The sequence below is a fragment of the Podarcis liolepis genome (genome assembly GCF_965112155.1).
Source record: "Podarcis liolepis genome assembly, chromosome: 11".
Lineage (NCBI taxonomy): Eukaryota > Metazoa > Chordata > Lepidosauria > Squamata > Lacertidae > Podarcis > Podarcis liolepis.
The window spans coordinates 21740749-21768674 of NC_139565.1; the positions used below are offsets into that span (position 1 = coordinate 21740749).

General features: G+C 41.3%; 1 protein-coding gene and 1 long non-coding RNA gene across 3 annotated transcripts in view; one reads left to right on the forward strand and one right to left on the reverse strand.

Annotated features, from left to right (window-relative positions):
* Window positions 1-5229: 5229 nt before the first annotated feature.
* Window positions 5230-8916, forward strand: LOC310688350. The gene is made up of 3 exons (XR_014516882.1): window positions 5230-5302; window positions 5919-6045; window positions 8298-8916. It is a non-coding gene; the product is annotated as an uncharacterized lncRNA (long non-coding RNA).
* Window positions 8917-13453: 4537 nt separating this feature from the next.
* COMMD10 (COMM domain containing 10) overlaps window positions 13454-27926 on the reverse strand; it is a 59742-nt gene continuing 45269 nt past the window's right edge. For both annotated transcript variants that reach the window (XR_014516834.1, XM_083464670.1), the window contains 2 exons: window positions 14138-14197; window positions 13454-13652 (listed from right to left, as the gene is read on the reverse strand). Coding sequence is in view for 1 of the 2 variants with exons in the window: in XM_083464670.1 (XP_083320796.1) it covers window positions 13614-13652; window positions 14138-14197 (99 nt within the window). In the remaining variant the exon portion in view is untranslated. The remainder of the gene's footprint in view (window positions 13653-14137; window positions 14198-27926) is intronic.

A 27926-nucleotide genomic window follows, 5' to 3' on the forward strand; every position in this document is an offset into this window, starting at 1 on the left:
TATGTGATAAAGGGGAACCAAACCAGGTTGAAGGTGTCTTCTTCTATTTGGCCCTGTGTCAGTTTCAGTTTATTGGTTAGTTTTTCCTAATAAGGCTGTTTCCCATACTATTTGGTACCATTGGTCCATGCTTACTCCTGACAGATCTCTCTAGTGTCTAGCTATGATGTTTCTGGCTGCCAAGAGTAGGTGGGTTATGAGCTCTTTATGGTGTGAGTGGGTGTTATTATCTTGGAAGATATTTAGTAGGACCAGTTCTGGGGTGACTTCTAATACTTTAGTTATTTTGCATATTTCTTATATGATTGCTGTCCAAAAGAGTTGGAGTTCAATTTTGGAGCAACTCCTGGTACCCTTTGTTCATCATCTGAGGCCCTACTCTGTGTATGTCCTCTTTTTTTCTTCTTTTTATAGAAAAATAGCTCAAAGAAGCACCAGAACTCACCATGTTCTCTTATAATGGCAAAGGCACCCATCTGAGAGGTGATGGAAGGGAGTTCTGGCTGGGAAAAATGCCCTGACTCTGAGGAAGGTGTGGAGGGTGACTGCCCATTTGAAGAATGTTCTGCTCCAGAGCCAGCCCACCCATGAGGCAAGGTGTAGCAATGCCTCAGGTGGCAGGATCCATAGGAGCAGCAGATCCTCGGCCTCGGCCCAGTATACCTGAAGGAGCGTCTCCACCACCATCGTTCTGCCCGGACACTGAGGTCCAGCGCTGAGGGCCTTCTGGCGGTTCCCTCATTGCGAGAAGCAAAGCTACAGGGAACCAGGCAGAGGGCCTTCTCGGTAGTGGCACCCACCCTGTGGAACGCCCTCCCATCAGATGTCAAAGACATAAACAACTACCTGACATTCAGAAGACATCTGAAGGCAGTCCTGTTCAGGGAAGCTTTTAATGTGTGACATTTTACTGTATTTTTGGTCTTTGTTGGAAGCTGCCTAGAGTGGCTGGGGAAACCCAGCCAGATGGGCGGGGTACAAATGAAAAATTATTTATTATTATTATTATTATTTGGCCTCCAAGGAATGCATCACCCGCTGCTGCTGCCACAGCAGGATCTGCTATCTCCTCAGCAGCCCCTACAACGCAGCTTCTACAGCAGTGTCCTGGTGAATACCAGAAACATCATAGCCAGACCCTGGAGAGGCGCTCTAACCCCTAGGGAAGAAATGACAGGGTCTACCCTCTGGAGTCTCCTGGGCTTTGCATACATCCAGCGTGATTCAGACCATGCGCCCCATCCCAACAGAATTTGATTCTCACTTAAACCATCAGGTAAGGTTGCTTCGATTCTCCCCCTTGTTCCCGATGTAGATCTTTCCTTCCCATTTGTTCCTTATGCAGATCTCTCTCTCTCTCTCTCTCTCTCTCTCTCTCTCTCTCTCTCCTCTCTCTCTCTCTCTCTCTCTCGTTCCTGATGTAGATCTTCAATCACCCCATCTTCCCTGGCTGGGGAGGCGCCATTTTGTGACTGGCTTCAGGTGTCAAAATGTCTTGAGCCGGCTCTGCTTTGCTCCATCTGCCCTTATCTGCTTTTAAGTGCCAGGTAAAAACATTTTTATTCAGCCATGCCTTTGTAGCTTAACTCTCCACATATTATTTTAGTGCAGTGAATTTGAGTTGGAATTGCTCTTTTATGCATATTATTGTATTTTAGGTTGCTTTTATATCAGTTTTTAATGTCTCTGAATAGCACAGGGTACATTCTTTGGAAAAAATGAGCTATCGATATAAATAATATATATATGGTGTCTTGGGGTTCATGATGGAAGAAAGGTTGGGTACAAATGTCAGAAAATAAAGAGATAAACACAGGCATAAATAGATGTATCCAAGGCACACAGGAAAATTGCTTATTCTGAGTCTTACTTCAAAATAATAAATATATTACTGTATATATTAATAATACTTTATTGTGTATTTTTCATTGTTCCGATGCTCCTACTTCTATACTCAGTCTAGGCTTGGGTCCACAGAGGGTTCATTAATGCAATATGACAATAACCTTGTATTCTAAAAGACATTTAAGTCAGTGTCCACTGTAAGGCGAATCTTTGGACATGTTTCCATCTGCATTTCTTCAGCTCACCAAGCTGAGCCTTGAATGTTTCAGATTACCAAATGGTTTGTGTTTCTTATCTCAGGAAAACACATTCTGCAACCATACACCTTGCGATCTACCTTCTTATGGTCAGGATTAAATCTGGAGCGTTATCCCCACCCCCACCCCAGTTAGAACCAATCTCCAGCTTCCCTATGGAGCTACAGGCAAGCAGTTATTATAAAGCAGGGGAGGAAGTAGAAGTCCTTTTACAGAAACATTTTGCTGTCCCTGGGTGGTGAGAAATTAAAGCACACCTCTACTCTGCAAAAACATCGCTGCAGAAATGACACTTCCTTATATAACAGACCCATTCCGCCTGCATTCAGAGTTGCAACTGCTGACTTTCGTGTTTAAATAGAACTGTACTTTTACAGAACAAAAACAGCTAAGGAAACGGCCCTGGATTTTATTGCCGGTTGTTTATCACAACTCTTATTGGCTAGATAGCTGAAGCAGAATATATTGGGATTTGAACACCCCACCGTCGTCATAATTTGACCTCTAGAGTCATGCTTGCAATTGAATGATATGCTCACAGAAAAAGCAGCAGTTCGTATTATGTATCTGACACTAGCATAACACCCGCAGAGGTGGTTTTACAGAGCAGATTGGAGGCTCAGGTATAGGAGCCAAATCCTAGGGGCCAAGGTCCCTCCAGCCTCCCCCTAAAATATTTGAGGGGGCCAGCTCCCTCAAGGTGATGGGCATTGCCATTCAAATGCTGTGCATGTGAGGCAGGGCTTACCTCCCCCTCCAATATTTTATTCAAGTTGGCACCCCTGGGCTTAGAGGCTTTGTGGACACCAGAGAAAGTTTCCAAAGGCACCATAATTAGAGACTTCTGAAGTTCTTCTAACTCTTGAAAGTGTTCGCTCTAGTACAGGATTATTAGAAAATCCCTTAAAGGGTGAAATACAATTATAAAATAGCTATTCACATTAATATTGAAGTCTATAGGCCGTAGTCACCTAAATCACTGCATGCCCAATGTAGCTTTCCCTTCATCTTCCTATATTATATTATAATAATAATAATAATAATAATTATTATTATTCACACACACCACCCTATACCCAGAGTCTCAGGGCGGTTCACAGAATAAAATCAAGATATAAAACCGCAAAATACATAATAAAAATAAAAACAACCCAATAGTACCCTCCCTCAACAACAAAAAACCCCACACATTTCAAAAGGGCATAGGATGTAAATCAGATCAACCCAAGGCCTGGTTAAAATAAAGGTGCCAGGCGAAATTCCCTGGGGAGAGCATTCCATAGATGGGGAGCCACTGTAGAGAAGGCCTGTTCTCCTGTTACCACCCTCTGGACCTCTTGAGGAGGAGGTACAAGAAGGAGGGCCTCAGAAGATGATCGCAGGTTCTGGGTAGGTTCATATGGAAAGAGGTGGTCCTTGAGGTATTGTGGTCCTCCCCTGTCCCCAAACCTGCTCCAAAGTTTTGGGGAAAACCTCAGAGCAGATTTGGAGGCAGTAGGGGGACGGGGGGGGCATTTCATTTTGTTCAATGATTTAGTTGGATACAGTCCTGTGTTTCCTGCATATAAAGTTGGAGTCACACCACTAAGTCCATCCATTTTCCTACTCTCACATAAAACACACTTTTATGTTGGTGGGATGCCGTCAGACCTCTTTGTTCTGTAAATAGTTTCTGATTTGTTTTCAAACCTGGGCTCACTGGAAGGACAGATCCTGAAGCTGAGGCTCCAATACTTTGGCCACCTCATGAGAAGAGAAGACTCCCTGGAAAAGACCCTGATGTTGGGAAAGATGGAGGGCACAAGGAGAAGGGGACGACAGAGGACGAGATGGTTGGACAGTGTTCTCATAGTTACTAACATGAGTTTGACCAAACTGCAGGAGGCAGTGGAAGACAGGAGTGCCTGGAGTGCTCTGGTCCATGGGGTCACGAAGAGTCGGACACGACTAAACAACTAAACAACAATTATTACTTAGAAACCTAACTATTGGTTGGCCCACAACCCTGACTATGCATGGAATCACTACAAGACCAAAGCATGCACAAAACAGAAGGCAGCAACAAGAAGGAAAAGTTAGCTAATGCTGGAAGCAATAGCTGTGTGAACTTGTCTGAATGCGTTCCTCACTTAGATATACTCAGTTTGTTAAGTAAAACAGCAATGTCTTGAGCATAGTGCCATTGAACTGAATGGGAACTGCACAAGATCATAGCTGTGCTTTCAGCATGTTTCCTATACATTTCACTGGGGGTGGTATCAGAGAAGTTCTCAGTAGATTCAGCCCTCTTGTCTCACAAGATCTCTGCTTTAAAGAAACTTGTTGGTTTTGCTTAAGCATAATCCTCCCTCCCCATCTTTTTCTCTTCTTTTCTTTTTTTCTAGCTGGTTTATTTAGCACATCTTGTATTGACAAAGTGTTTCATTTTCTCCCCTCCACGCCTTGCTTCAGCAGTCTGTAAAATACATCTGGGAGAGAAACCTGTGCTATCCATCAGCATTATTTCAGATATCTTTTTAAATCAAATATCAATACTACTTAAAAGAAAGATACAAGTGGGAAATGGTGTTTGTACAACCTGACATTCCCCGACCTAGGTGTATTTGCTGAAGAGGTTAGCAGCTTTATGGTACATATTAGGAAAGAAATGAAATTGCAGGGCTATGGGCATAGTTTGTTAGGCGATTATTCAGCACAGAATGCAAGCAGAACAAGCATCCTGGTCTCCAATGAATGAATTCATTATCCCTTATAAGCAAAACATGACTTCCCTGTGGGATTGTAAAGTCTGCTTTTCTTTTTCCTATTCAACACCTTACCTGTATAAAAACCTCAACACAGGGAGTTAAATGCTAATGTCATTTCATACCACAATTACTCATTTTCAGAATGGAACTGCATGCCAAGACTTGACTGTGCTGTTTTTCCTTTCCAATGGACAGGTACATGCATTCTCGCTCTCTCTCTCGCTCTCTCGTTGAACAATAAGCCATTTTAAATAATGCTGGTCAGATGAGTCTTACCAATCTGACCTCCAAGCTGCGCCATACTCCACCCCACCCCACCCCATCTTCAGAGTGTGTAAGAACATATGGAAACTACAGTAATTCACTGCAGAAGTTCTAACTGGACAGATATAGTCTTCTGGAAGCATTGCTGTAGCTAGGGCTTTTTTTTCCAAAGGGGAACTCAGCTCACAGGTGAGTTCCGGAACATCTTCTTTCTATAAAAATAGCACAGGTTGTAGCAGATCTATAATACGGCTTTGAATCTGCCACATTTCAAGAAACAGGCTTCTAGCCAAATAGGGATTTGAAATCACCACGCTGGTTTACTCTTTGGCGTTTGGCAGAATTCTGATAGCTTTTTAGCTTAGATGTGGATAGGACATTGCCCTAAAGTTCCTCTCTCTTATATCATAAAGTGTGTGTGTCACTCACTAGCATTCACACACAGCTTCAGATTAACTATAATATCATAGAAAGCACTATGATCCAATGGATTAAAAATAATGCAGTGCCAACCGGTTATCTACTAACTTGCTCACTGGAAGGCTTTCATTAAGTCAGCCTCAGTTCCCCATCTTATAAAATTGGGAAAATAATAATGGTCCAACACAGAGTTTTTCAGAAGGGAGACAGTTTTGCTTACCATTTCCTGAACATTCATTGTGTCTTAGTCCCAGTCTGGAAATTTAAAATGATATATAAATTACTAATGTAACAGCTCTGCGTGATTTTTCTTTATATAGAGTGTTAAAATAACAGTTGGTTTATCATTAATTGATCGTTGAATTTTATATGTTTTGAATTTTAGAAGGTTTCTGAAATAGATGGAGTGAAAACTGGATTTTCCACTATCAGACTTCTGAATCCTCGGGCTTCAATCCTACGTATACTTACATAAGACTAAGTCTTGCTAAACACAGCAAGACTTTATCCAGGTAAATGAACATAGGAATGGATCATGGGATTTCTCTTCCTCTTTGAGCATAATTTTGAGTCTATGGTAGCCTTTTAAAATTAGTGACAAAAAAGGGAAAACCTGGTTCTACCAAAGGGGGCTAGTGCTCTTTTAAAAACTATTTGTTGCATCCAATGTAAGTCATATGTTATGAGATACATTTAAATTAATAGGCATGACTAATTAGGTCCATTAATTGCAGTGGGTTTACTCTGAGAAGAACTTAAGTTATATGCAACTGAATGAAAATGACTATGTGCAGAAAAAACTGCAAGGTTCTTCAAGCATCTGATACATTTTAAATGCACTGAAAATGTTCAATTTTAATAGTATGGCAAAACACTGGAAAGTTTAACAGTAAACGATCCAACAAGAGACTGACAGATACTGAAACTCAAGCTGCGTGGAAGGAAGCTTGGAAATGAGCCTAGATAGATATCTGAACAGATCCATGTACTGGAAATTCATGTAAGATGCAACAGACTGAACTAGATAATCTGAGCTCCTTAGTCTTAGGTTTCAAGCTGTGGATTCTATTCTCTGTCATTTCAGCTGGCCACAACCAATACTATTACTTATTAGAATAAAATAAATATTAACTTGGTTTAAGCACACACCATGCATGCTTTTATTCAGAAGCCTGTCTACTGAATTAAATGACACTTGCCACTTAGTAAGTATATACAGAATTGCAGGCAGAGGTATTCCATAAATAATTATTAGAGTTGTTATGGAATGATTTTATATTACAATGACGTTCTCTCGCTATTCTTAATACATTCCGGAGTGCAGCATTTTATATTTTACCTTTTAATATATGACTTCCTTATTTTGTTGTCATTAATCTTAGTAGCACCAGTTCTTCAGATTTATTTTCTGTTCTCCCAACACTTCTAAACTCTTCCAATTGGTTTCTCACCTTTGAAGTTTATCCTGTTACATATGGCAGCAGAACTTAATGGCTTGGACATGTTACCCTAGAACCTGGTAAGTTCTCATTTAGTTTCATTTCACAAGCAGCAGATCACCGAAGAGAAAGACAAGTCTAAGACTGCACTCTCCAAGACACCAAACGCCAGCATTTTATGGGTTGTAATTCCAGCAGGCTTCAATTTGGTTCTTAAAGGTAAAGGGACCCCTGAACATTAGGTCCAGTCGTGGCCGACTCTGGGGGTGCGGCACTCATCTCGCTTTATTGGCCAAGGGAGCCGGCGTACAGCTTCCGGGTCATGTGGCCAGCATGACTAAGCTGCTTCTGGCGAACCAGAGCCGTGCATGGAAACGCTGTTGACCTTCCTGCCGGACCGGTACCTATTTATCTACTTGCACTTTTGACGTGCTGTCGAACTGCTAGGTTGGCAGGAGCAGGGACCGAGCAACGGAGGCTCACCCCATCACGGGGATTCGAACCGCCGACCTTCTGATCGGCAAGTCCTAGGCTCTGTGGTTTTAACCCACAGCGCCACCCGCGTTCTTACAGGGCAGCAAAACAGGAAACATTAAATTTGCAGATGACACCAAACTGGGAGGGATAGCCAATGTCGCAAAAGACAGGTTTGAAGATGACCTTAACAGATTGGAGAACTGAGCCAAAACTAGCAAAATGAATTTGATTAGGGACAAATGTAAGGTTCTGCACTTTGGCAGGAATAAACCAGCAGCACAAATATAAGATGGCGGACACCTGGTTTGCCAGTAGTACATGCGAAAGGGGATCTAGGGGGTCTTAGTAGAGTCAACTCTAAAATTCTTTGATTCTATGAATTTAGGGAAACCTCTGGTGGAAAAGATTTCTTGAAGATCAGGATTTCTAAGCAAAGGAAACAACCAAGAAAAGGGCACCAGGAGAGAACTAGCAAGCTAACACTGGCCTAAGTGATCCCAGAACTGGCCTGCAATCCATTTAAATGGAAAAACAATCTATCTGAAGTGCTGAGCTTCTCCTAACCTGGCCCACCTGGAGAAACAGCTCCTGTATTAAACACATTTGATGGTTTGAGGGAGGTTTTCTGAACGGTTTGTTAAGAGAGGCAATTGAAATCAGAAGAAATAACAGGCAGTAAGGTTGTGTGTGCATGTTTTGAATTGTTTTAACGGAGTATATTAGGAAAACACCATTCCATCTGTGTATCTATTCTGGAATCATTTTACTAAAACAAAACAAGTTGTCTAAACTGAGATATTGTGAAATGCCGCACTGTATCCAAACCCTTATCCCCCTTGTTTTTATAGACTGAAGAAATCCAAATGAATTCCAGCCTGAACTTTCCTACTTCAGAGAAATACACTCTGAATCGCACTGAAATGTCATTTAGGCATAATGCCACTTTTCCTATATCTTTCAGAGAGCACCTTAACACAGAAAAAACAAAAAGAGAGAGAGATGGTTATCATTGTATGGTCATCGGTGAATACTGGAACTAATGCCACTGTTTCATCGAATGTCCTGGCTAAAACAGACAAGGCACCATTCATACAATTAGAAATAGTGTAAATATCTCTTTAAAATAAAATAGCGGGAGCTGGGCAGCAGAGGGGAGGAAGATCCCAATTGAGACCTTGGTAGGGGGCTGTGGCGTTTGCCTCCTAGGTGGGTCATTAGGAAAGGGTTAAATGAGTGAGAATGTGATTGGCCAGCGGGAATGCAAGGGGGGAGTAAAAGTTAGAGTGGGGGGGGGGTTGAAAGTCAGTTGAGATTTTGGGAGTTGAAAAAGGAAGAGGGAGGATTAGGTGTGGGTTGGTAGAGTTGTACTGTGAGAGAGTGAGAGGAATTGTCAGGTGGAGTCAGAGAGATAGTTGGGAATAATCAGTTTGAAGTTGTTAGGAACCAAGATCTAAGAAACTGACAAGAAAAATTGTTCCTGCATTTAAAAATAAACTTGATTATTTGTTAATGTTAACAACTGTCTGGACTCCGTGTGTCCCTGTGAGAAACAGGGTGGTGGCAGCGAAGAAAGCAATCGCAGTGGTGGCACAGGGTCAAACTACCGTCTAATGTCCGGGGGCCCTGTGTGATCGCCACAGGGGCATTACCTTTTTGCCCCCTTCGGTGGTCCTGATCAGGAGGATCATGCCTGATATTTACATTGGAAGAAAAGCTTCCATTGATGTGAATGGGCCTTTTCTTCCTTTGGAAATAGGCTTACTGTGCAGTTGTTTTTTATCTTGACCACAGCACAGAGGAATTAGCACCATCCCACCCCCATAGTCACACTGGGTTGCCATCCACTTCCAGATTTTTTTGGGGGGGGGGGGAGAGCCTTGGGACTGCTACCGGTAATTACTTTTAAGTCATTCAAGCAACTGAGAGTAGTGTGAATGGCTTCTCATCTGCTTTGGCCCTCAAGTCAGGCAGAAATTAGTAACAGCACCCATTAGGTTAGGCCGGGACAATGTAGGGAATTACAGTATCAGCATCTTCGCAGAATATGTGAAGGTTGTATTATGGATCAATACTGTATGGAATTGTCTTCAGCTCTACGGTATTATTTTTTAAATATTTTTTATTTTTTATTAAATGTGTATACTGCCCTTCATCCACAGATCTCAGGGTGGTTCGCAACATAAAAAACAACAACACAAAGCACGCAAAATGGCACACATATCTGGCATCCTTATCACTGAGAAGAATCATATAATCCACTCAGTGACTTCAGGTTATATTATCTTACTTTTGATCATGAACCATATACCTCTTAGCAGGAAATGAAAGTCACCAGTAAATTGAGATTTTATACTGCTGCCTACTAAATGCAAAAACACTGCTGATGGCTTTTCAGAAGATGTAAGTTGAACCTGGAACATAAATCATTGCAAAATCTGGAAATGATTCATAGTTACAGTTCAGCACATTCTTTTTTGTTTTTTTTTTGCTTCAGCTCTGTCATAAATGCCCATGTACAGTGGTACCTCGGAATAAGAACTTAATTTATTCTGGAGGTCCGTTCTTAACCTGAAACTGTTCTTAACTTGAAGCACCACTTTAGCTAATGGGGCCTCCTGCTGCCGCCGGAGCACGATTTCTGTTCTCATCCTGAAGCAAAGTTCTTAACCCGAGGTAATATTTCTGGGTTAGCGAAGTCTGTACCCTGAAGCGTCTGTAACCCGAGGTACCACTGTATCTGTAGGACACAGTATCTGTTCTGCTTCTCCAACATTACGTCCCATCCTCCTCCTTTCTTCTACAGAGCTGAATCATATTTAGATACTTAAAACAGTAGCCATGCTATTACCATCATATTTAATTAGCCAAGTAACCTCACATCAATTACTAAAAGACAATGGTAGGTTGATGGCAATGTACCATGCCATCTCTAAGGGAAATTGTTTTGCATAGATTGGGAGTTAATATGCACTAATAAATAGGAACCTAGGAAGCTGTCTTAACCAAGGTGCGACTGTTCATCCATCCAGGCCAGTACTGCGTACTCTGACCGACAGCAGCTCTCTGCGGTTTAAGGCTGAAAAGCCTTTTCCCTGACTACCTAATCCCTTTCGCCAGAGATGGCAGGGACTGAACCTGGAATCCTCTCCCTAGAAAACATATGCCCTACTATTGGGCAATGGTGGTTGGGAATTGAAGGCGACATACTCACACAGCGAAAGTTCCCCCCAGTTCCAGTCACTACAGAGAGGCAGCTTAAGGTCCAAAATAGTTGGACTTCAAGGTTAGGCTTCAGTAATACAGTTCCTGATGTTGACAGCTGTGGGCAGGATTCCTGCACTGTAGAGGGTTGGACAAGACCCTCAGGGTACCTTCCAACTCTACAATTCTGTGATACACACACACACACCCCTTGTAGGCTTTGCAGATACAGATAAGTAGAAAGCATTTCAGTTGCTCCAGCAATTCAAGACGTAACACAGACTCCCGACTCACGGGCGGACTCACTGACCGGACATACCTTAATCACTTGGCACTGGATCGCTGTCATAGCAACTGGCTTGGCTGACCTTGAACCTGTTAGCTTATCTCATACATGGAGGGATTAAACTCATGAAGGAAATTAACCCTTTCCTCCATGTTCAGTTCCTCCAACAATGGTCCCTCCACTATGTTGTAAGTAACAAGTAAGTGAGGACTGATGCACACAACCTTAACTCTTTGACTTCAGATATCAGACACAGGGTAGAGTGTGTAAACTCCTTGCCACATAAAATTCTCTACAAACCTGAGAAATCTCTGCATGTTGGGATGGAGATTTGAGTCCAGCTTTGCTCCTTCCTTGTTTCTTGCATGCGTTGCAATAGGGAACCTCAGGCCTGGGGAAATGTGGCCCTCTCTGCCTTTCTACCAAGCCCTTGGTACGCCCCCAAGCCACACTGCTCACTGGTTCTATTTGCACCCCGAGTCCTTTTTGCCCGGTTTGAATGTGTCCTTCAATGCTTGGTAATGCCTCTTGCCTGCCTGCATGGAGGATCGAGAGGGTGGGTGCGTAGAAACCAAGCTGCACAAAGGTGAAATTTACATTTATTGCTCTGGCCGCTTTTGTGTCTTGCCATACCCACCAAACGCACATGGTCCATGGCAGGCTGCCCAAAAGAGCAGGCAGCTCATAGGCTAGAAAAAGGTCCCTGTCCCTGCTCATACAGGGTCCCTGTCCCTGCTTGTATATACCATACAAGCATCTTATTTCTTCCCAGACCAGCAAACCATTAGCGGTTACAGCAACAAGCCCCATGCGTCTAAAAGATGAACTGGTAAGACAACAGGGAGGAGGAAGGGGATCCCGGCAAGGGGTGTAGCTGGGACTGGGACACACCAGGACAGACAGAGAATTCGGAAAGAAGTACTCACGGGGTGATGGAGAATGGCATGGGGATGAAGGTTGGTGCACAGGAACCAGAGCAGCAGGACCCCTCACCAGAGCCAGAAGGACCCCTTTCTCCATGAACATGGCAGGCTCTAAGGCATAGGGGGCAGCAGGAGAGGCGATCCAGGAGACTGAGGCAGGTCAGGGCCCACAGCCCAGCTCACTAGCTGGAGGCTTGCTAGCTTTGGGAAGAGAGGTGTGATTCCTCAGCTGCAGTAGGCTTGGAACAGGTGAGGGTCACAAGCCTCATCAAGCCCAGGTGCTGCAATCAGCATGCAAAGTACCAAAGGGAAGCAGAGCTGAGGTGCTGTGTCTGCTCAACTGCCCGTGTTGGTGACCTTGGCTTGGATGGGCCTGGTGCTCTATGGGACTGCGCTTCAGGTTAGACTTTGACTGTGTGGACTGACCCCTCGTCTTTGAACTTTGACATGCTGACTTGCCACCAGGTTGGGTAGGGGTTTAGGGTGCCAACATCGGCAGAGAGGACACTTTGTAGTTCTACCACCTTCAGAATTTTTTTTTCCTGGGAAATAAGGGGTACTCCAGGAGAAGGGATCCACTCCAGGAGTACCTACATTGCAGAATTCCCCCCTACACACACAAAACAAACAAACATGTGTGTATCTGTCATCTTCATTGTATAATTCTTGACAAATGCTTAAAGCACACCTCCTTACTGTTGCCTTTGACACCTGAGATATATATTTTAAGACCCACCCTGTTCTCTTGATTGTAATCTGTTTTAACTGGTTTTTTAAACACTGTATTTTTAAATAGTTGCAACCCACCCTGGGACCTCATGGTAAAGGATGGGAATGATAGCATACAGGTGGAAATAGTTATTACTCATTAGCTAAGGAAAAATTTCATCTCCATTAGCAGAATTAAGGGTCTTGAATAGGCATATTCTTAAAGAATAGTGGTATTGAAATATACCAGCTAGAATTGAGGAGTCTGGTCCTGGTTACTGCCTTAAGTGGGAGAATGCCTGGAAATCACATAAAAGACCATTCTGAAGGAAGAACAGCTGGGCGTATAGGCATAGTAAAAAGATAAATTCTGTCAGAGTATCAAATCTATAAAACTTGGAGAAAAGCAAGAAAAGGCCATCTCATGTGCTTGACCCAAATTGTGCCTCAAACTAAATCTGTCCTTAAAATTTCTAGATTTCTTAATTTTGATTATAAACTAGGAGAGGCAGGGACTATCCCTGACTGGGATCTGCATATGCAGGGTTCAAAAGCTTATGTGGACTATACTTGGATTCATTGTTAGTTTGGTAAGAAGGTAAGCAAGACCTTCATCCATCTAGTCTGAGGAGTTTCCCCACTAAAAATAGAATTTTTGAATAGGTTACAGTCTTATAAAACAATAACAATACACATTTCATTTATGGACCACCAATATTTAAGTTACCATCTTCTCTGCAAAAACGTAACCAAAACCAAAACAAGCACAATACATTTTAAAGTAATTCAAAGAACGGCAAAACAAGGTAGCCATACTCTGCCCTTCAATGATACATGTTCTTGAACACTGGGAACTCTGAGGAGATGAAGTCAATTAGAACTTCAGTTTTCCTATCAATGATTTAATTTAAGTTACTGGCCAAAGAAGAGATAAGCCATTTATTGACAACAGCCAACTAAGTATTTCAGCAAACACTGCCAGCCAAGTTATCTTCAATATTGAAGTGAGAGGAATGTGGTGGGAGAAATTAAGTCTTCACACAGTATCACGTAAGAGAATCCAGCTGTGCTTGTATAGTCTCCAACTATTTAACAGAAAAGAAAAAAGAAAAATGTTTAGAAACATGGAAAGTAGAAGAGAAATAATAAACTATGCAAATTAAATATATCCTGAATGCGTTTCCCCACGAAATTAATTCCTGCAAATCTGCAATCTATATAAATGTTTATTCTGACTGGGTGAGTTCACCATGTTTATAAGCACAAATAAAGATATGCTATACTGAAAGTCTCTTGTCCTTTTGTTAAGTTTGTAGATTTAAAAGGGTATAGCAAGCACCACCTTGTTCGAAAGCACTTCAGCGGCAAATGTGAAACCTGCATTCAGTTAGTGCTTTATAGGAGACATAACTCAGAGATGCAGTGCTTTGGGGGATGAAGCTATTACATGTTTACAAGGAAAGCGCAAACCAAAAACAGCTAGAACCAAAGGACTGGTAATAAAGACTTATTAAAGGTAAAAGAAAGGTTATCAAAATGTTAGGAAGTCTGTAAAAGCACCAGTACAGACCTTGTTATAGAACTCAAACAGCTCTTGATGACTGAATTCCACAAACACTTTCTCCATGTTCTGTGAAAGAGAAGAAAAGAGTCAGCCCATATAATGTGATGTTACCCGCAACACTTCCTTCAAGCATCGTGACTCTTAAAGTTTTAACTCCAGCAGTTTGGGACATAAAAGAGCAGAATACTCCAACAAACTCCTACAGATGTTCACAGTACATACATATTTACATTATGGAGAGAGAGAAATGATGTTTTTTGGTCTGCAACTTCATTTGTTCCTCTGGAAGTTGTTCTCCAAGTCATAACAAAAGTAGATGCAAAGGAAGAAAATTATTTCATTGCTGTGCTTTTCTTTTTAAATACAAGATTACATTTCAACTTCCTCAGTAGTCCTTTCAAGTGCTGGCAAATTCCATTGCAGGGAGACTGTGCAGGCAGTGAATGTGACTGAACTCGCAGAGCCGTTAAAAGCAAGTACATCAGCTCAGAGTTAATACCTCAAATTAATCTAACAGTTTTGAACTTTTCATGCTGAGATTGCTATAGCCATTCACGCAGTCGTCGTAGTCAAAGTTAACGATTAACCAAGCTGCTTCAAAGCAGTGGTAAACTAAAAAGAAAAGGAAAAAGGACACAGTGGATGAAACAGATAACAGCTCTGTGTATTAGTAAGCCTGTGGTGGTTTGAAGGTGGCGTTAAATACATTGTTTTAGGCATTGTTGTTTTTTCCATATGTATATCCAACCTGATGGTCTACTTGAGTCAAAAAAGCATGCAAGTGATGTCTTCCTACACTGATTGTGCCTCTGCATTTGCTTCCAGTTACATAGCACTGTTTTCTATCACACTTGCATCCCGTCCAGAGCTGAAGAAGGACATAGAGATGCAGCGTAACTAGGTAACTCTGGCAGGTGGGTTAGGCCACGAGGGAATGACCTGTCCAAAAGTACACTTCATGTCTCCCCAGCCCAGGTGCAGCACACTGTTCTCTATCCCACAGTGGCCCAACTATCCCTGTAGAAAAGCTGTCACTGTTGTATTGATCCTGGTGTGCTGCTTTATCGATCTGTATGAAAGAATTTCTTCTTGGCACAACCGACTACGGAAGGAGGTGCAGGAAACAAATTGATAGCAAACACACGCATACACACAAAGTACACTCCAGCCCAATTAAGAGATATATTAAGGTACAAATTGGGACAAGAACCCCATTCAGTTTGCTTGAAGGTTGCACTGAAAATTGTACTCACTCCAGTGTACTTTTTTTCGGGTAAAACTACTGCATTAGCAGCTAATCTTTCAGTAGACATTGTTGATCAAGTTACCTAAAAGGAAATAATTTCTGAAGGCTAAAGACTCTGATTTTAGTGCCCAGACTACCTCATACTAAACATTAATAAACCATTCATTTACCTTGGGGTTCCAAACTGTGGGGTGGTGCTCTTTAAAATAAGCTTACTTGGTATATCCACATTAAACAAGGATAATGCAAAATGTATGTTGATTTAAGGTGGAAATTTTTTGGAGCTTTTCAGAATGCTAAGCAAAATATTGTAAAAGGTAATCCTTTTCCTTTGATATAGTATTTTTCTTGCCTATTCAGACATGGATGTAACATGACACATACATTAAATACATCACTTGCCACAGCCAGTATAAGGAGCTGGCCTGCCCCCCCCCAACCCGTCCCCATCCCCAACAGTTACAGGAAGAAAGTCAGGGGAGCTCAGAATGAACTCTGGCTTTCCAGAAAGGTTAAAAACAATAAAAAGGTTTCTTCAGCTATGTTTGAAGCAAGAGGAGGAACAAGCAACTAAGTAGGTCCCAAGGACATTCTCACACACTGGATACTGCTAAAATACCCACTCGCATAACCTTTATTTTATAACAGATAAGAGTTTCTGAATGAGATGTGTACAAAGGTTAGACTTGGACCTTCTGTAAAGTGATTTATTATTATAACGGGTGTATAAAATCAGTTGTGACCATGCCAGACCAAAAGATTAAACAAATTAAAATGACACTTCTTTCCCCCCAAGTGGTTTAAGATGTGCTTTATATGCATCTTCGGTTCAAGGCAGGAAAGAAAAACAGGAACTACAAGGATTGGATTTGACCACCGGCCCAACTATTTCAGGGAACTTGGGCCTGGCATACTGAATTTTCATAAGCAAACACACTGCCCAATGCATACCCTTAAAAGTGGCTATTAACAGCCATAAAATCACTGGGGCCAGCATGTCTACCTCAGCGCCGCCTCCTCTCTTCAGTAGAAAAAGCCCCTATTCTAGCAATCTGGGGAAACTTACAAAGGACCAGTAATTTGTATGAGAGACTAGTCTTAGCTCTAGTGGAGGGAACAAAGCAATGCTGGGAATTGGGTAGTGAATAAAAAAATAGAAGTCCTGGAAAAGGAGTTCTTTCTGCCATGATTCCCGCTGCTCCTCTCTCTATAAAAAACACACGCCATAATACGCTAAAAGGAAAGAGAAAGATTTGTAAAATGTTCTGTCGGCCTTGAAACAGAGAGCAACAGAAGAGGGACCCATTTCTAAACAACAACTTACTGTAGTGTCTCAACCTCCTAGTTTATCACCTGCAAACTGAATCAATGCTACTAACACACAATTCTGAAAAGCAAACACACACAAACGTTAGAAAATATTACTGGAAGTTTGCTCTTCACGCTATACAAACAAAACTTGGACGCTTTGCTCAACTGTCAGTCGAGATTTGGCACTGGTTAGCGCAGACCCCACGTTGCCCAAAACTGTTCACAGAAAGTCACAGAAGAAAAGCCTCAATGTACTTTTGTGTGTATCTTTTAAACCATTCAACAAATAAGTATATAACAATGATGTGAAAGAGTACCGCTGACTGGAAATTTTGCTATACTTTAATTTTTGTTTTAAATGTAATATCCTTGGCACCCATCATCAACATTCAGAACTTCTTATACTTTAAAGGGTTTAGGTATATTACATTTTCTACATTGCTTTCCACTAAAAAGAAGTCCTGGATCAATTGATAACCAAAGTAAAAGAAAAAAGAAAAAAAGCAATTACAACATTAAAACAACAGTACAACATAGCTCAAGGGACGTGGGTAGCACTGTGGGTTAAACCACAGAGCCTAGGGCTTGCCGATCAGAAGGTCGGAGGTTCGAATCCCCGCAACGGGGTGAGCTCCCTTTGCTTGTTTCCTGCTCCTGCCAACCTAGCAGTTCGAAAGCACGTCAAAGTGCAAGTAGATAAATAGGTACCGCTCCGGCGGGAAGGTAAACAGTGTTTCCATGCGCTGCTGTGGTTCGCCAGAAGCGGCTTAGTCATGCTGGCCACGTGACCTGGAAGCTGTACGCTGGCTCCCTCAGCCAATAAAGCGAGATGAGCGCCGCAACCCCAGAGTCAGCCACGACTGGACCTAATGGTCAGGGGTCCCTTTACCTTTACAACATAGCTCACGACACATCAAAACGTAAACTGTTGAAGTTGGTCTTGAAAAAAATAATCTACTGATGATGCAAGGGAAATATTATTTAAGAGAGGAGTGAGGAACCTCCAGCGGTTCAATTTTGGCCCCTTTTACCTAAACCACGGTCACCTGACCCATAAATGACATTATATGTGACACCAGGTGTAGGGTCTGCAGCCGCCAACGAGCTTAAAGTGCACTTCCGATTCTGCATTGGTGAGGGAATCCAGGCTCTGACTCTATGGCACAGCCAAAGCCTGCTGAATCAGGTGTGCAGGATTTAGCTGTGCACAGTGCTTTGAAATCTTGACTTTGGGACTTCAAATCACCCAATCGCCTGATGTCATTGCGACATCACGTGACTGACAAATGAGCAGCCCTGTACACCTGTCAATTTTAGCCCATGAGGTTAGATCCTTATAAGCCAAAAATGTTCTTCATGCCTGACTTGAGAGATTTCAGCACTTTAGCACCAAACACTTCAACTCAGCCTCGTACTGATTCATGTTGCATATTTCATTCATTCTTAACTTCCAGTCTGCATTTTGACACAAAGCAGTATGTACTTGGTTCTAATTTTTTTCCTGCCTTTCTAGGGAACACATATGAAAACAGAATTATGTATTTAAAATATTGCCACATTTTGTGCAGTTGTATTAGTGACTGGCAACCTGGAATTGACAGCATGCTGCATATTTCATTTACTTTTTAACTAATGTTATTCCTGTTGTAAGCTACTCAGAGAACTTGGGTATTGGGTAGCATATAAATACTGTTAAGATGTAATAAATGAATGAATGATGAGACTCATGGTGAACACTAAAAATATATATTTAAGGCTGGACTCCTACCTTGACTTGTAATGTTGACTGTGTTTACTTTTATTTTTGTATTACTACAAGGTTTATATGTTGTCCATCAACACACATTCCCTGGGTGGCTTACAAAACAAGAAGTATTAAAATGCAAGGTAATAATTTAAAAACCACGTTAAAAAGCCCCACTAAAATGCAGCATAAAAATTTATTCTTTCTAGCAGATGAAAATACAATAAATTAGCGTCCCAGTTTACAAAATAAAACATGGCTTAAAACAATGGTCCAGTTTGCACGTAACAATAAGACAAACCATGGATAAGCAAGTGTGTAAAAATCACATCTGCTTTACTCTTCACAGGTCCTGCAGAATCAAACCACGGTTTGGCTTAGCGTTATGCCCAAACTTTGGTTCGTGGTTTGTTTTGTTCAAGGCTCAAAACAAAGCACAAGCTGTAACCAAGCTTTATTCTTGGCACTACCATTCATGGTTTGTTTGGAGAGAAACAAGCCAGAGGCCTGGGTTCAAATGTAAGGCGGAGCCAATCCATGATTTGGCTCTAAATAAGATTGCCGGAAGAAATATCAACAACCTCAGATATGCAGATGACGCCACCTTGATGGCAGAAAGTGAGGAGGAATTAAAGAACCTTTTAATGAGGGTGAAAGAGGTGAGCGCAAAATATGGTTTGAAGCTCAACATCAAAAAAACGAAGATCATGGCCACTGGTCCCATCACCTCCTGGCAAATAGAAGGGGAAGAAATGGAGGCAGTGAGAGATTTTACTTTCTTGGGCTCCATGATCACTGCAGATGGTGACAGCAGTCATGAAATTAAAAGACGCCTGCTTCTTGGGAGAAAAGCAATGACAAACCTAGACAGCATCTTAAAAAGCAGAGACATCACCTTGCCAACAAAGGTCCATATAGTAAAACCTATGGTTTTCCCAGTAGTGATGTATGGAAGTGAGAGCTGGACCATAAAGAAGGCTGATCGCCGAAGAATTGATGCTTTTGAATTATGGTGCTGGAGGAGACTCTTGAGAGTCCCGTGGACTGCAAGAAGATCAAACCTATCCATTCTTAAGGAAATCAGCCCTGAGTGCTCACTGGAAGGACAGATCGTGAAGCTGAGGCTCCAATACTTTGGCCACCTCATGAGAAGAGAAGACTTCCTGGAAAAGACCCTGATGTTGGGACAGATGGAGGGCACAAGGAGAAGGGGACGACAGAGGACGAGATGGTTGGACAGTGTTCTCGAAGCTACCAGCATGAGTTTGACCAAAATGCGGGAGGCAGTGGAAGACAGGAGTGCCTGGCGTGCTCTGGTCCATGGGGTCACGAAGAGTCGGACAAGACTAATAATAATAATAATATTAAATTTTATTTATATCCTGCCCTCCCCAGCCGAAGCCGGGCTCAGAGCGGCTAACATCAAATGTAAACGACATAAACAACAACAACAAGCAGCAGCAGCACTGAGGAAGGAATGAGCATCTCCAAGCTTGCAGGGCTCCCTGAAGTCTTTCAAAAATAAACCAGCCTTTATGGCCTTTTGCACAGCTTCATCTGATCTGTGTTCAAGATCTGGATAAAAACTGAAGGAAACTTTTTTCCCCCTTTTCTTTTCTTGGGAAATATTTTAGCTGTTTGTCAGAAGGGTACCCCTCATCAAACATGCATATTCTGACATGGAAAAGTCATCTCAGTTCTAAGTAAAACTGGCATAATACTGACAGATGTCAAGTTTTAAAACTAAAAGCTACCTTTAAAAAAAAAAGGCACTAACATGGCAAATTAATGTCAGGCACATCTAAGAAGGCAGATGGAGAGACAGGTTGGCTTGTGAATAAGCTGCAAAATAGCTCTTGCTGCAAAAGAAGCAGTCAGAATTTTCAATAGTTTGTTGGTAGAAACTAATGGAAGCCTAGTATATACCCTTTACTTTTTAAGAGTCTAATGCTATGTGGAGTAAAAACAACATTTATTATTTAATAATATTGGGATTTCACAGTGTTACCTGCCCAATATACTATTTAATCCCATGAAAATAAACACGAGTTCAGCTAAAATACAGCTTGTGAAGCTTTCTTTTAGATTGCACAGATTATGCAGTACCTTATATCAAGATACCTGGCTGCACTTCTAGCCCTGTCCACAAAATCACAAATCTGACTAGATGGCTTGAAGTATCGTCACTGTCAGCACTTTGAAGAGCAAGTGGAGGTATGGCGTGAAGCAGCTGGCTGCCTAACTGACCTCTTTTCAGATGCAAGGAGTGGGAAGGTTAGAGAAAACCTTAATAGCATAGTGTTTTCCACATAGACGAGAGAATGGAAATCCTCTCCCTTCCTCGATGGGAACCCTAATAATAATAATAATAATAATAATAATAATAATAATAATAATAATAATAATAAATATTTCATAGGCCAGGATCTGTTCCTTGATCACACTAGTTAGCTGCACTTAGTTACTACTGAAATTAAATGGGACTTGCCCCATTTATTTCAATGGGAACAGAGCCCATTGCAATTTCATCCAATTAATGGGACAAAAACAGAAGCTGTCTTTATCTGTTATGGAACTCTATAGTAAGATTTAGTCTGGGCATAATTAAACAACTTTGATTGTTTTGGTTTTTATACTGCAGCTTTATTTTATTTTTCCAAACCCACTACCTTACACTACAAGTTGATACTTACTTGCATCAGCATGGATAGAAATGTGAACATTTTGTGGACTTCCTTGACCTTTTTACCTGCTGAAGAAATTTTGCCAGGAGCAAACTGTGACCATTCAAGAGTTACTTTCCTTCTGTACTGATCTCTTATCTGGCACAGTATTTCTGCTTTTTTACATTCTCAAACAGAACACATTGAACGAATTAGGTTACCAACTACATGCCAATCAGAATAGAGAATTCATTTACTGCTGTTTGTGTGTGTGTGTGTGTGTGTGTGTGTGTGTGTGTGTATAAAAATGCCTGTGTGTGCAGATATGCCACTATGATTTAAAAGCTCACTAGGAAAAAGCTTAGCCACAAACATAAAATGCAATATATATGTTAAGAGTTGCTTTTCGAAAATCATTAAGGCTTAGCATTGCTCTGTAATCGGACTTCTTACTATTAACTGAAAATCATTGATTAAATTAAGAAAGAGCTTCTATTGAAACAACTCTTTCCTTAAGTGTTATCTTATCCCACGTATTAAAAATGAACTTTTCTTTTCCTACCCAAGCACACTGTATCAAATGCAATAACACATACCTTAATCACATTGTATTAGCTAGAGATTTGAGAGAGAAAGGCTAAAAGGCAAAGCTCTGCCTTCCTCAGTCAAAATCCATTTTGTTTGGTACAGTAATATTTTAATCACAGAAATGAATCAACATACCACTTCATCTTTTAAATTACATTACTACCTAAACTCCAGAGTAATGAAGTCAGTTACAGCACAAGAGGGAAAGGCAATGAGAAAAGCAAGTTAATATTTCTCAACAACATAGCTGTTTTAGTTTAGAGGAAAGGCAAGGAAGAGGCAACATGACAGAAGGGTATAAAATTACGGAGAAAGTGGAGATGATTCACTGCTAAAGGAGGCAGCAATAGCAAAAGATCCAGCGTCTCCCATCAAGACACACACACACACACCCCAATCTGACTCTGGGCCCTTCGTCATAACACTCAGGTTCTGAAGGTCAGATCCAGTAACACCATTTGGCTTTGGCAATCCACATTTCCCTCCTTCCAACCTATGCAAGAAGACGCTGCAGGTCCCACGGTCAGTCTCTAGCTTCTCAGTGCTGCTACAATAGCGGTTAAAAATGGATGAAGTGATGTACATAATAATATATTAGGACCGCCCTTGAACAATGACCTTTATCAGGTGTAGGTTTACCAGGTGAGCAAAAACTTTTGAACCAATCAGTGTTACACTTACTAATAATATTTCATGTACTCAAACTAATGTCACCATATTCAAAGGATCAGAATACAATATGCAAGACACAGATTGGTCCATATCTTCAATAACACTTTCCCATAAAATAGAATCAGCTTCTTCTACATCATCATCAACAAAATTCCCCAAACCAGCTTAGATTGTTCTCAGAGGGGAGAATTTTGTTTCAGGCTAATGAAATTTGTTTCAGGCTAATGAAGGGACACGGGTGACGCTGTGGGTCAAACCACAGAGCCTAGGACTTGCCGATCAGAAGGTTGGCAGTTCGAATCCCCGCGACGGGGTGAGCTCCCATTGTTCAGTCCCAGCTCCTGCCCACCTAGCAGTTCAAAAGCACGTCAAAGTGCGAGTAGATAAATAGGGACCGCTCCAGCGGGAAGGTAAACGGTGTTTCCGTGCACTGCTCTGGTTCGCCAGAAGCGGCTTAGTCATGCTGGCCACACGACCCAGAAGCTGTACGCCAGCTCCCTCGGCCAATATAGCAAGATGAGCGCCGCAACCCCAGAGTCGGCCACAACTGGACCTAATGGTCAGGGGTCCCTTTACCTTTAATGAAGCTCTAGAAAAGCCCCCAGTCACATGGGTTTAAAAGTGTTGATGTTGAGCCAAGACATCACATCCGTTGCTTACTTTATTATAAGAAATCACAGCTATATCCCAAGGCTCAACACCAAGCAGCTAAGGTTGCTTTGATTTGGTACCTTACTGGGCATTTGGACTCATCACATTTTCTTCCACAAGGCTGTGGAAAGTAAAATCAGCAGCAATTTTGTAAGAAATGTGTTAACTCCAATCTCCCATTTAATCTAATCCATGATAGGTCCTCCAACACGTCTAACCATTCAGTTCCATAAGAAAGTACATCTATTTCAACAGCACTCAACTTTGTTTAAACATCTGTCATCAATATTATGAATGCCCCTGGGTCATTCATATCAATGAGGTTGAACTCTACCACTTTTTGTTTGGAATATAATCCAAGTCTTCCAATATTTTGTGTATCAGTGTCCCAAAGCTTGTATTTTCATTTAAAATATTGGTCCTGTGAACACATTTATTACTATAAGCAGTAACATTACTATAAATAACGTCAATGTTCCTGGAAGAACCTTATGAACAGAGGCTGAAGACTATATACTTTAAAGACAGGCATCTTCCCATCTTATTTACAGAACTTTGAGTCATTTTTGTGTGTATTTCAGAACTATGGTTTGTTTATCAGGGGATATGAGCCCTAATTCATAATGACAGTAGAGATATGATAGCCATATGAAAATACAAAAGTAGGGACATGATTATCCCAGAAGGCCTAAGGTCTACTGGGAAATGTTATATTTCAAATTTTAAGACAATGGAAGACTGAGCCATGATGAAGAACCTGCCAGAACTAGTGATGTGATGCTAAATCATTAATGCACACCAATGTTTTAAGTATATTTTTCTTAAAATAGGCTCCACTGTAATCAATACAGTGGTACCTCGGGTTAAGTACTTAATTCGTTCCGGAGGTCCGTTCTTAACCTGAAACTGTTCTTAACCTGAAGCACCATTTTAGCTAATGGGGCCTCCCACTGCCGCCACAGGAGTACAATTTCTGTTCTCATCCTGAAGCAAAGTTCTTAACCCGAGGTACTATTTCTCGGTTAGCAGAGTCTGTAACCTGAAGCATATGTAACCTGAAGCGTATGTAATCCAAGGTACCACTGTAGACACATTATAAGACAATTGCTGTAGGATCTAACTCAAGTCTAACATTCTTCTCACAGTGGTCAACAAAATGTTGACTGGGCTACCACAAAGCATTGCTCCCCAACAAGCAATGGGATTCTACTTCAGAACAAATTAGGTTTTTTTCCCTTTATGGCCTGTGGAGCAGACTAGCTCAATTCAGGGTTCAATTTTTCATCTTACAATTATGATTTTTTAAAAATATATATATATTTAATTTGTGGTCTTGCTCTGTGGTACATCTTCTTTACAACAAACACGTTAACCAGTTAACACATTGGCCATTTAACATTCCAGTCATTTTTGTGTGTTTTGCAATGGCCTCGCTTTCAAGGATTTTAAAGGATGTTAATCCGAGCCACCTTTATACTTTTCAGGATATATTGATTACCTAAATACAGTCTCTGAAACTGACACTTTGGAAAGCCTGGTGTCCATTAGATGGTGACTATTTCTCATTTATGACTGATTGTTGATGCTTAAATATTAATAGTCCTGTACCAAACGCTTGCCATGACAGCAAAATAGAATGACTTTGCTAAGGGTATGCTCCCGGATAGAATCAGAAGAACTATGAGTAGAATGGTGCCCTTTGTTCTAATGTTTGTTCTGTAGAGTAAAAACACTGAAGAATGGCAAAGCTAAAAAGACAGTTGTCTATACAGCATATTTGGGAAGTACCATTTAAGTCAGTACAGCCAAAAGATCACAGTCTATAAACACAGACATAGCTAGGAGATGCAACAAAATTCTTTCATAAAGGTCAAAGGGGTATAAAAATGAAGGGAAACGAGAAATTGTCTGACTTGGAAACAGCCATGCCGTGCCATGACATCTTCAGACAGACCCTGAGTGTGATATAGCCAGGCTTGCCAAGCCAGGCCCTCCAATGTTTTAACTGTTCTTACAAAGAGAGAGAGAGAAGGAAAAAACATTTTAAAGGCATATAGTGAACACTTTCAAGCTTGGTTGTTGTTGTTTAGTCGTTTAGTCGTGTCGGACTCTTCGTGACCCCATGGACCAGAGCACGCCAGGCACTCCTGTCTTCCACTGCCTCCCGCAGTTTGGTCAAACTCATGCTGGTAGCTTCGAGAACACTGTCCAACCATCTCTTCCTCTGTCGTCCCCTTCTCCTTGTGCCCTCCATCTTTCCCAGCATCAGGGTCTTTTCCAGGGAGTCTTCTCTTCTCACGAGGTGGCCAAAGTATTAGAGCCTCAGCTTCAGGATCTGTCCTTCCAGTGAGCACTCAGGGCTGATTTCCTTAAGAATGGATAGGTTTGATCTTCTTGCAGTCCACGGGACTCTCAAGAGTCTCCTCCAGCACCATAATTCAAAAGCATCAATTCTTTGGCTATCAGCCTTCTTGATGGTCCAGCTCTCACTTCCATACATCACTACTGGGAAAACCATAGCTTTAACTATACGGACCTTTGTTGGCAAGGTGATGTCTCTGCTTTTTAAGATACCTTCCCATTAACTTTGTCCCCACCTTGAAATGGTTGAGATATGTTGTTTGTTTGTTACCATTTCAAAGAAACATTTAATACAAGCTCCTCGTGCCAATATTTAGCCCGGAGTTGCTTTTATCTTTCTTAAAAGGCTCATAATAAGACCCTGGGGGGGAATCCGTAAAAAAGAGAAGGTAAGCAAGTGAATGTTGTTAACTATATGGCTGGGTTCATTTCTAACAGCATCTGTAAATAACAGTTTAATGCTATGGAGTGTATTAATAGCAACTGTTGCTGGGCAGACCATAGGACAGTTTGGGTTGCGTGTTGTTGCAGTTTCTCTCTTGGCTATAAAACTAAAAGCAAAAGATCAGCAGTTTTTGCTGCTGAAAAAGCTGAAGGAGAAATGTTACAGAAGACATGGCGTTTCATAATTAAAGGAGTGGTTGCATTTCAGAGAAGAATCAACTAGCTCAACTTTCTGTTTTAAGAGTACTGAACAACAGCCACAGGCTACATTTAAAAAAAATATGCATAAACACAAGAAATACTGACTGTACTCCAGCCATCTCACCACATCAGTAAAACAATATAGTTGTAAAGAGGCAGGGGGAGTGACACACATACTACTAACGCTATGCTGTTGCATAGTATCTCACATCAGAAAACAAATTCAAACATCCTTTTTTAAAAGTCCTACAGTATCATTTACATTTTTCTCCCTTCCAAAAATTGACTCAATCAGTATGCAGGCTTTAAACAAGCCCATCTGCTTTCCTGTCCATCCTAGGAAAATTAATTTTCAGTGACCAGATTAACAATTCCTCTACATGACAATAAGAAGACTAGCACTTAGGACTTTTACTATATTGCTCCTGGCAACGTGCAGAGACCTTTTTCTGTTAACTCTTATTAAAATGTACAATGGTAGGGCATCTTTCAAACTGAATTTTTTAAATCTACAACTCTTCAGTGTTTGGCGCTTCATATCCAATGCACATTCTAAACAAAGTGGGTCAGTAGCAGACAGCATATATTAATAATAATCAGGCTATTAGTATGGGCCCTTTATTGCTGCTCTTAATAAGAAGAGGTCGTACACTGGAAAAGCAAGTCGGCTGCCAATCTGAATCTCCTTTACATGCCAGCCTGAATCGCCTTCTAACGCTAACCACTTTGCACAACCCAAGATCATTTTAAATTAACTATGATTATACCTTTACTTACATGTCACAATCAAACAAATTGATATAATTTCAACATATGACCATAACACTTCAAATATGGATGAAAACATATTCCTGGCACTGAGAAAAAAAGGTGAAAATAAACACTCAAGCTACTGAATATAAATTTGTGTTTTTTAAAAAAAAATATTAAGCTAAAGTATTTATGCAAAACAGCAACAACAAAAAATCAAATCCATGAAATTCGTAAGAGACTAATTTACTGCTAATTCCATGCTCTTAAAACATCCAGAAAACATTACAGACTTTTTCCAGTATGGAATCATTTACAGACCGTTCAAAGTACTGATACACCTCACTCTGGTAGATGTGTGGACCAAGTCTAAGCAAGGAAGTACAGTGGTGCCCCGCAAAACGAATGCCTCGAAAGACGAAAAACTCGCTAGACTAAAGGGTTTTTCGGTTTTGCCTTGCTTCGCTAGACGAATTTCCCTATGGGCTTGCTTTGCAAGACGAAAACGTCTTGCGCTTTTTCCTTAAAGCCGCTTGAAGAGGCGCAGTTGCGACGGACCGTGCTTCGCAAGACGAAAAACATCGCAAGACGAAAAGACTCGCGGAACGAATTATTTTCGTCTTGCGAGGCACCACTGTACAGGGGAAAGAGAATGGACATTCCACATTTTCCTTTCTGGAATGACAAAAAAATCCCCTAACTTTAATTTGGTCACTCATTTTGCCAAATGATACATCATCTCCGATCTGTACTCCATTGCAGGTTCCAGGGTTGTAACCACTGAATCCTGCAAGCATTGTATAGTGTTGAGGGATACTGTCAGAATCCCCGAGACTTTCATGTAACCAAAAAGTACTCTGTGTCATTAAAATAGTCCAAGTGCCAGTTTGCATTTCTTAGTACAGAACGTATTGATCTGATGTGCAGAGATCTTTCCTATTCTACTTAGTTCAAGAGGGTTCTGGAAGCTTATCTGTGTGAAAGAAACAAGCAGAAGGTCCATGATGTTTGGGTTATTCCTTCAGATAAGCTGAGTACAGCTGGTTTGAACTGGTACGGTTATCTTGTTCAGTCAAGGTCATGCTGACTATAATAATAAGGCCAGAAGGAGCCAGGGTTTCACGTTCTCTTTCTATCTCTTTTTGTGGTGTTCTGTACATAGTA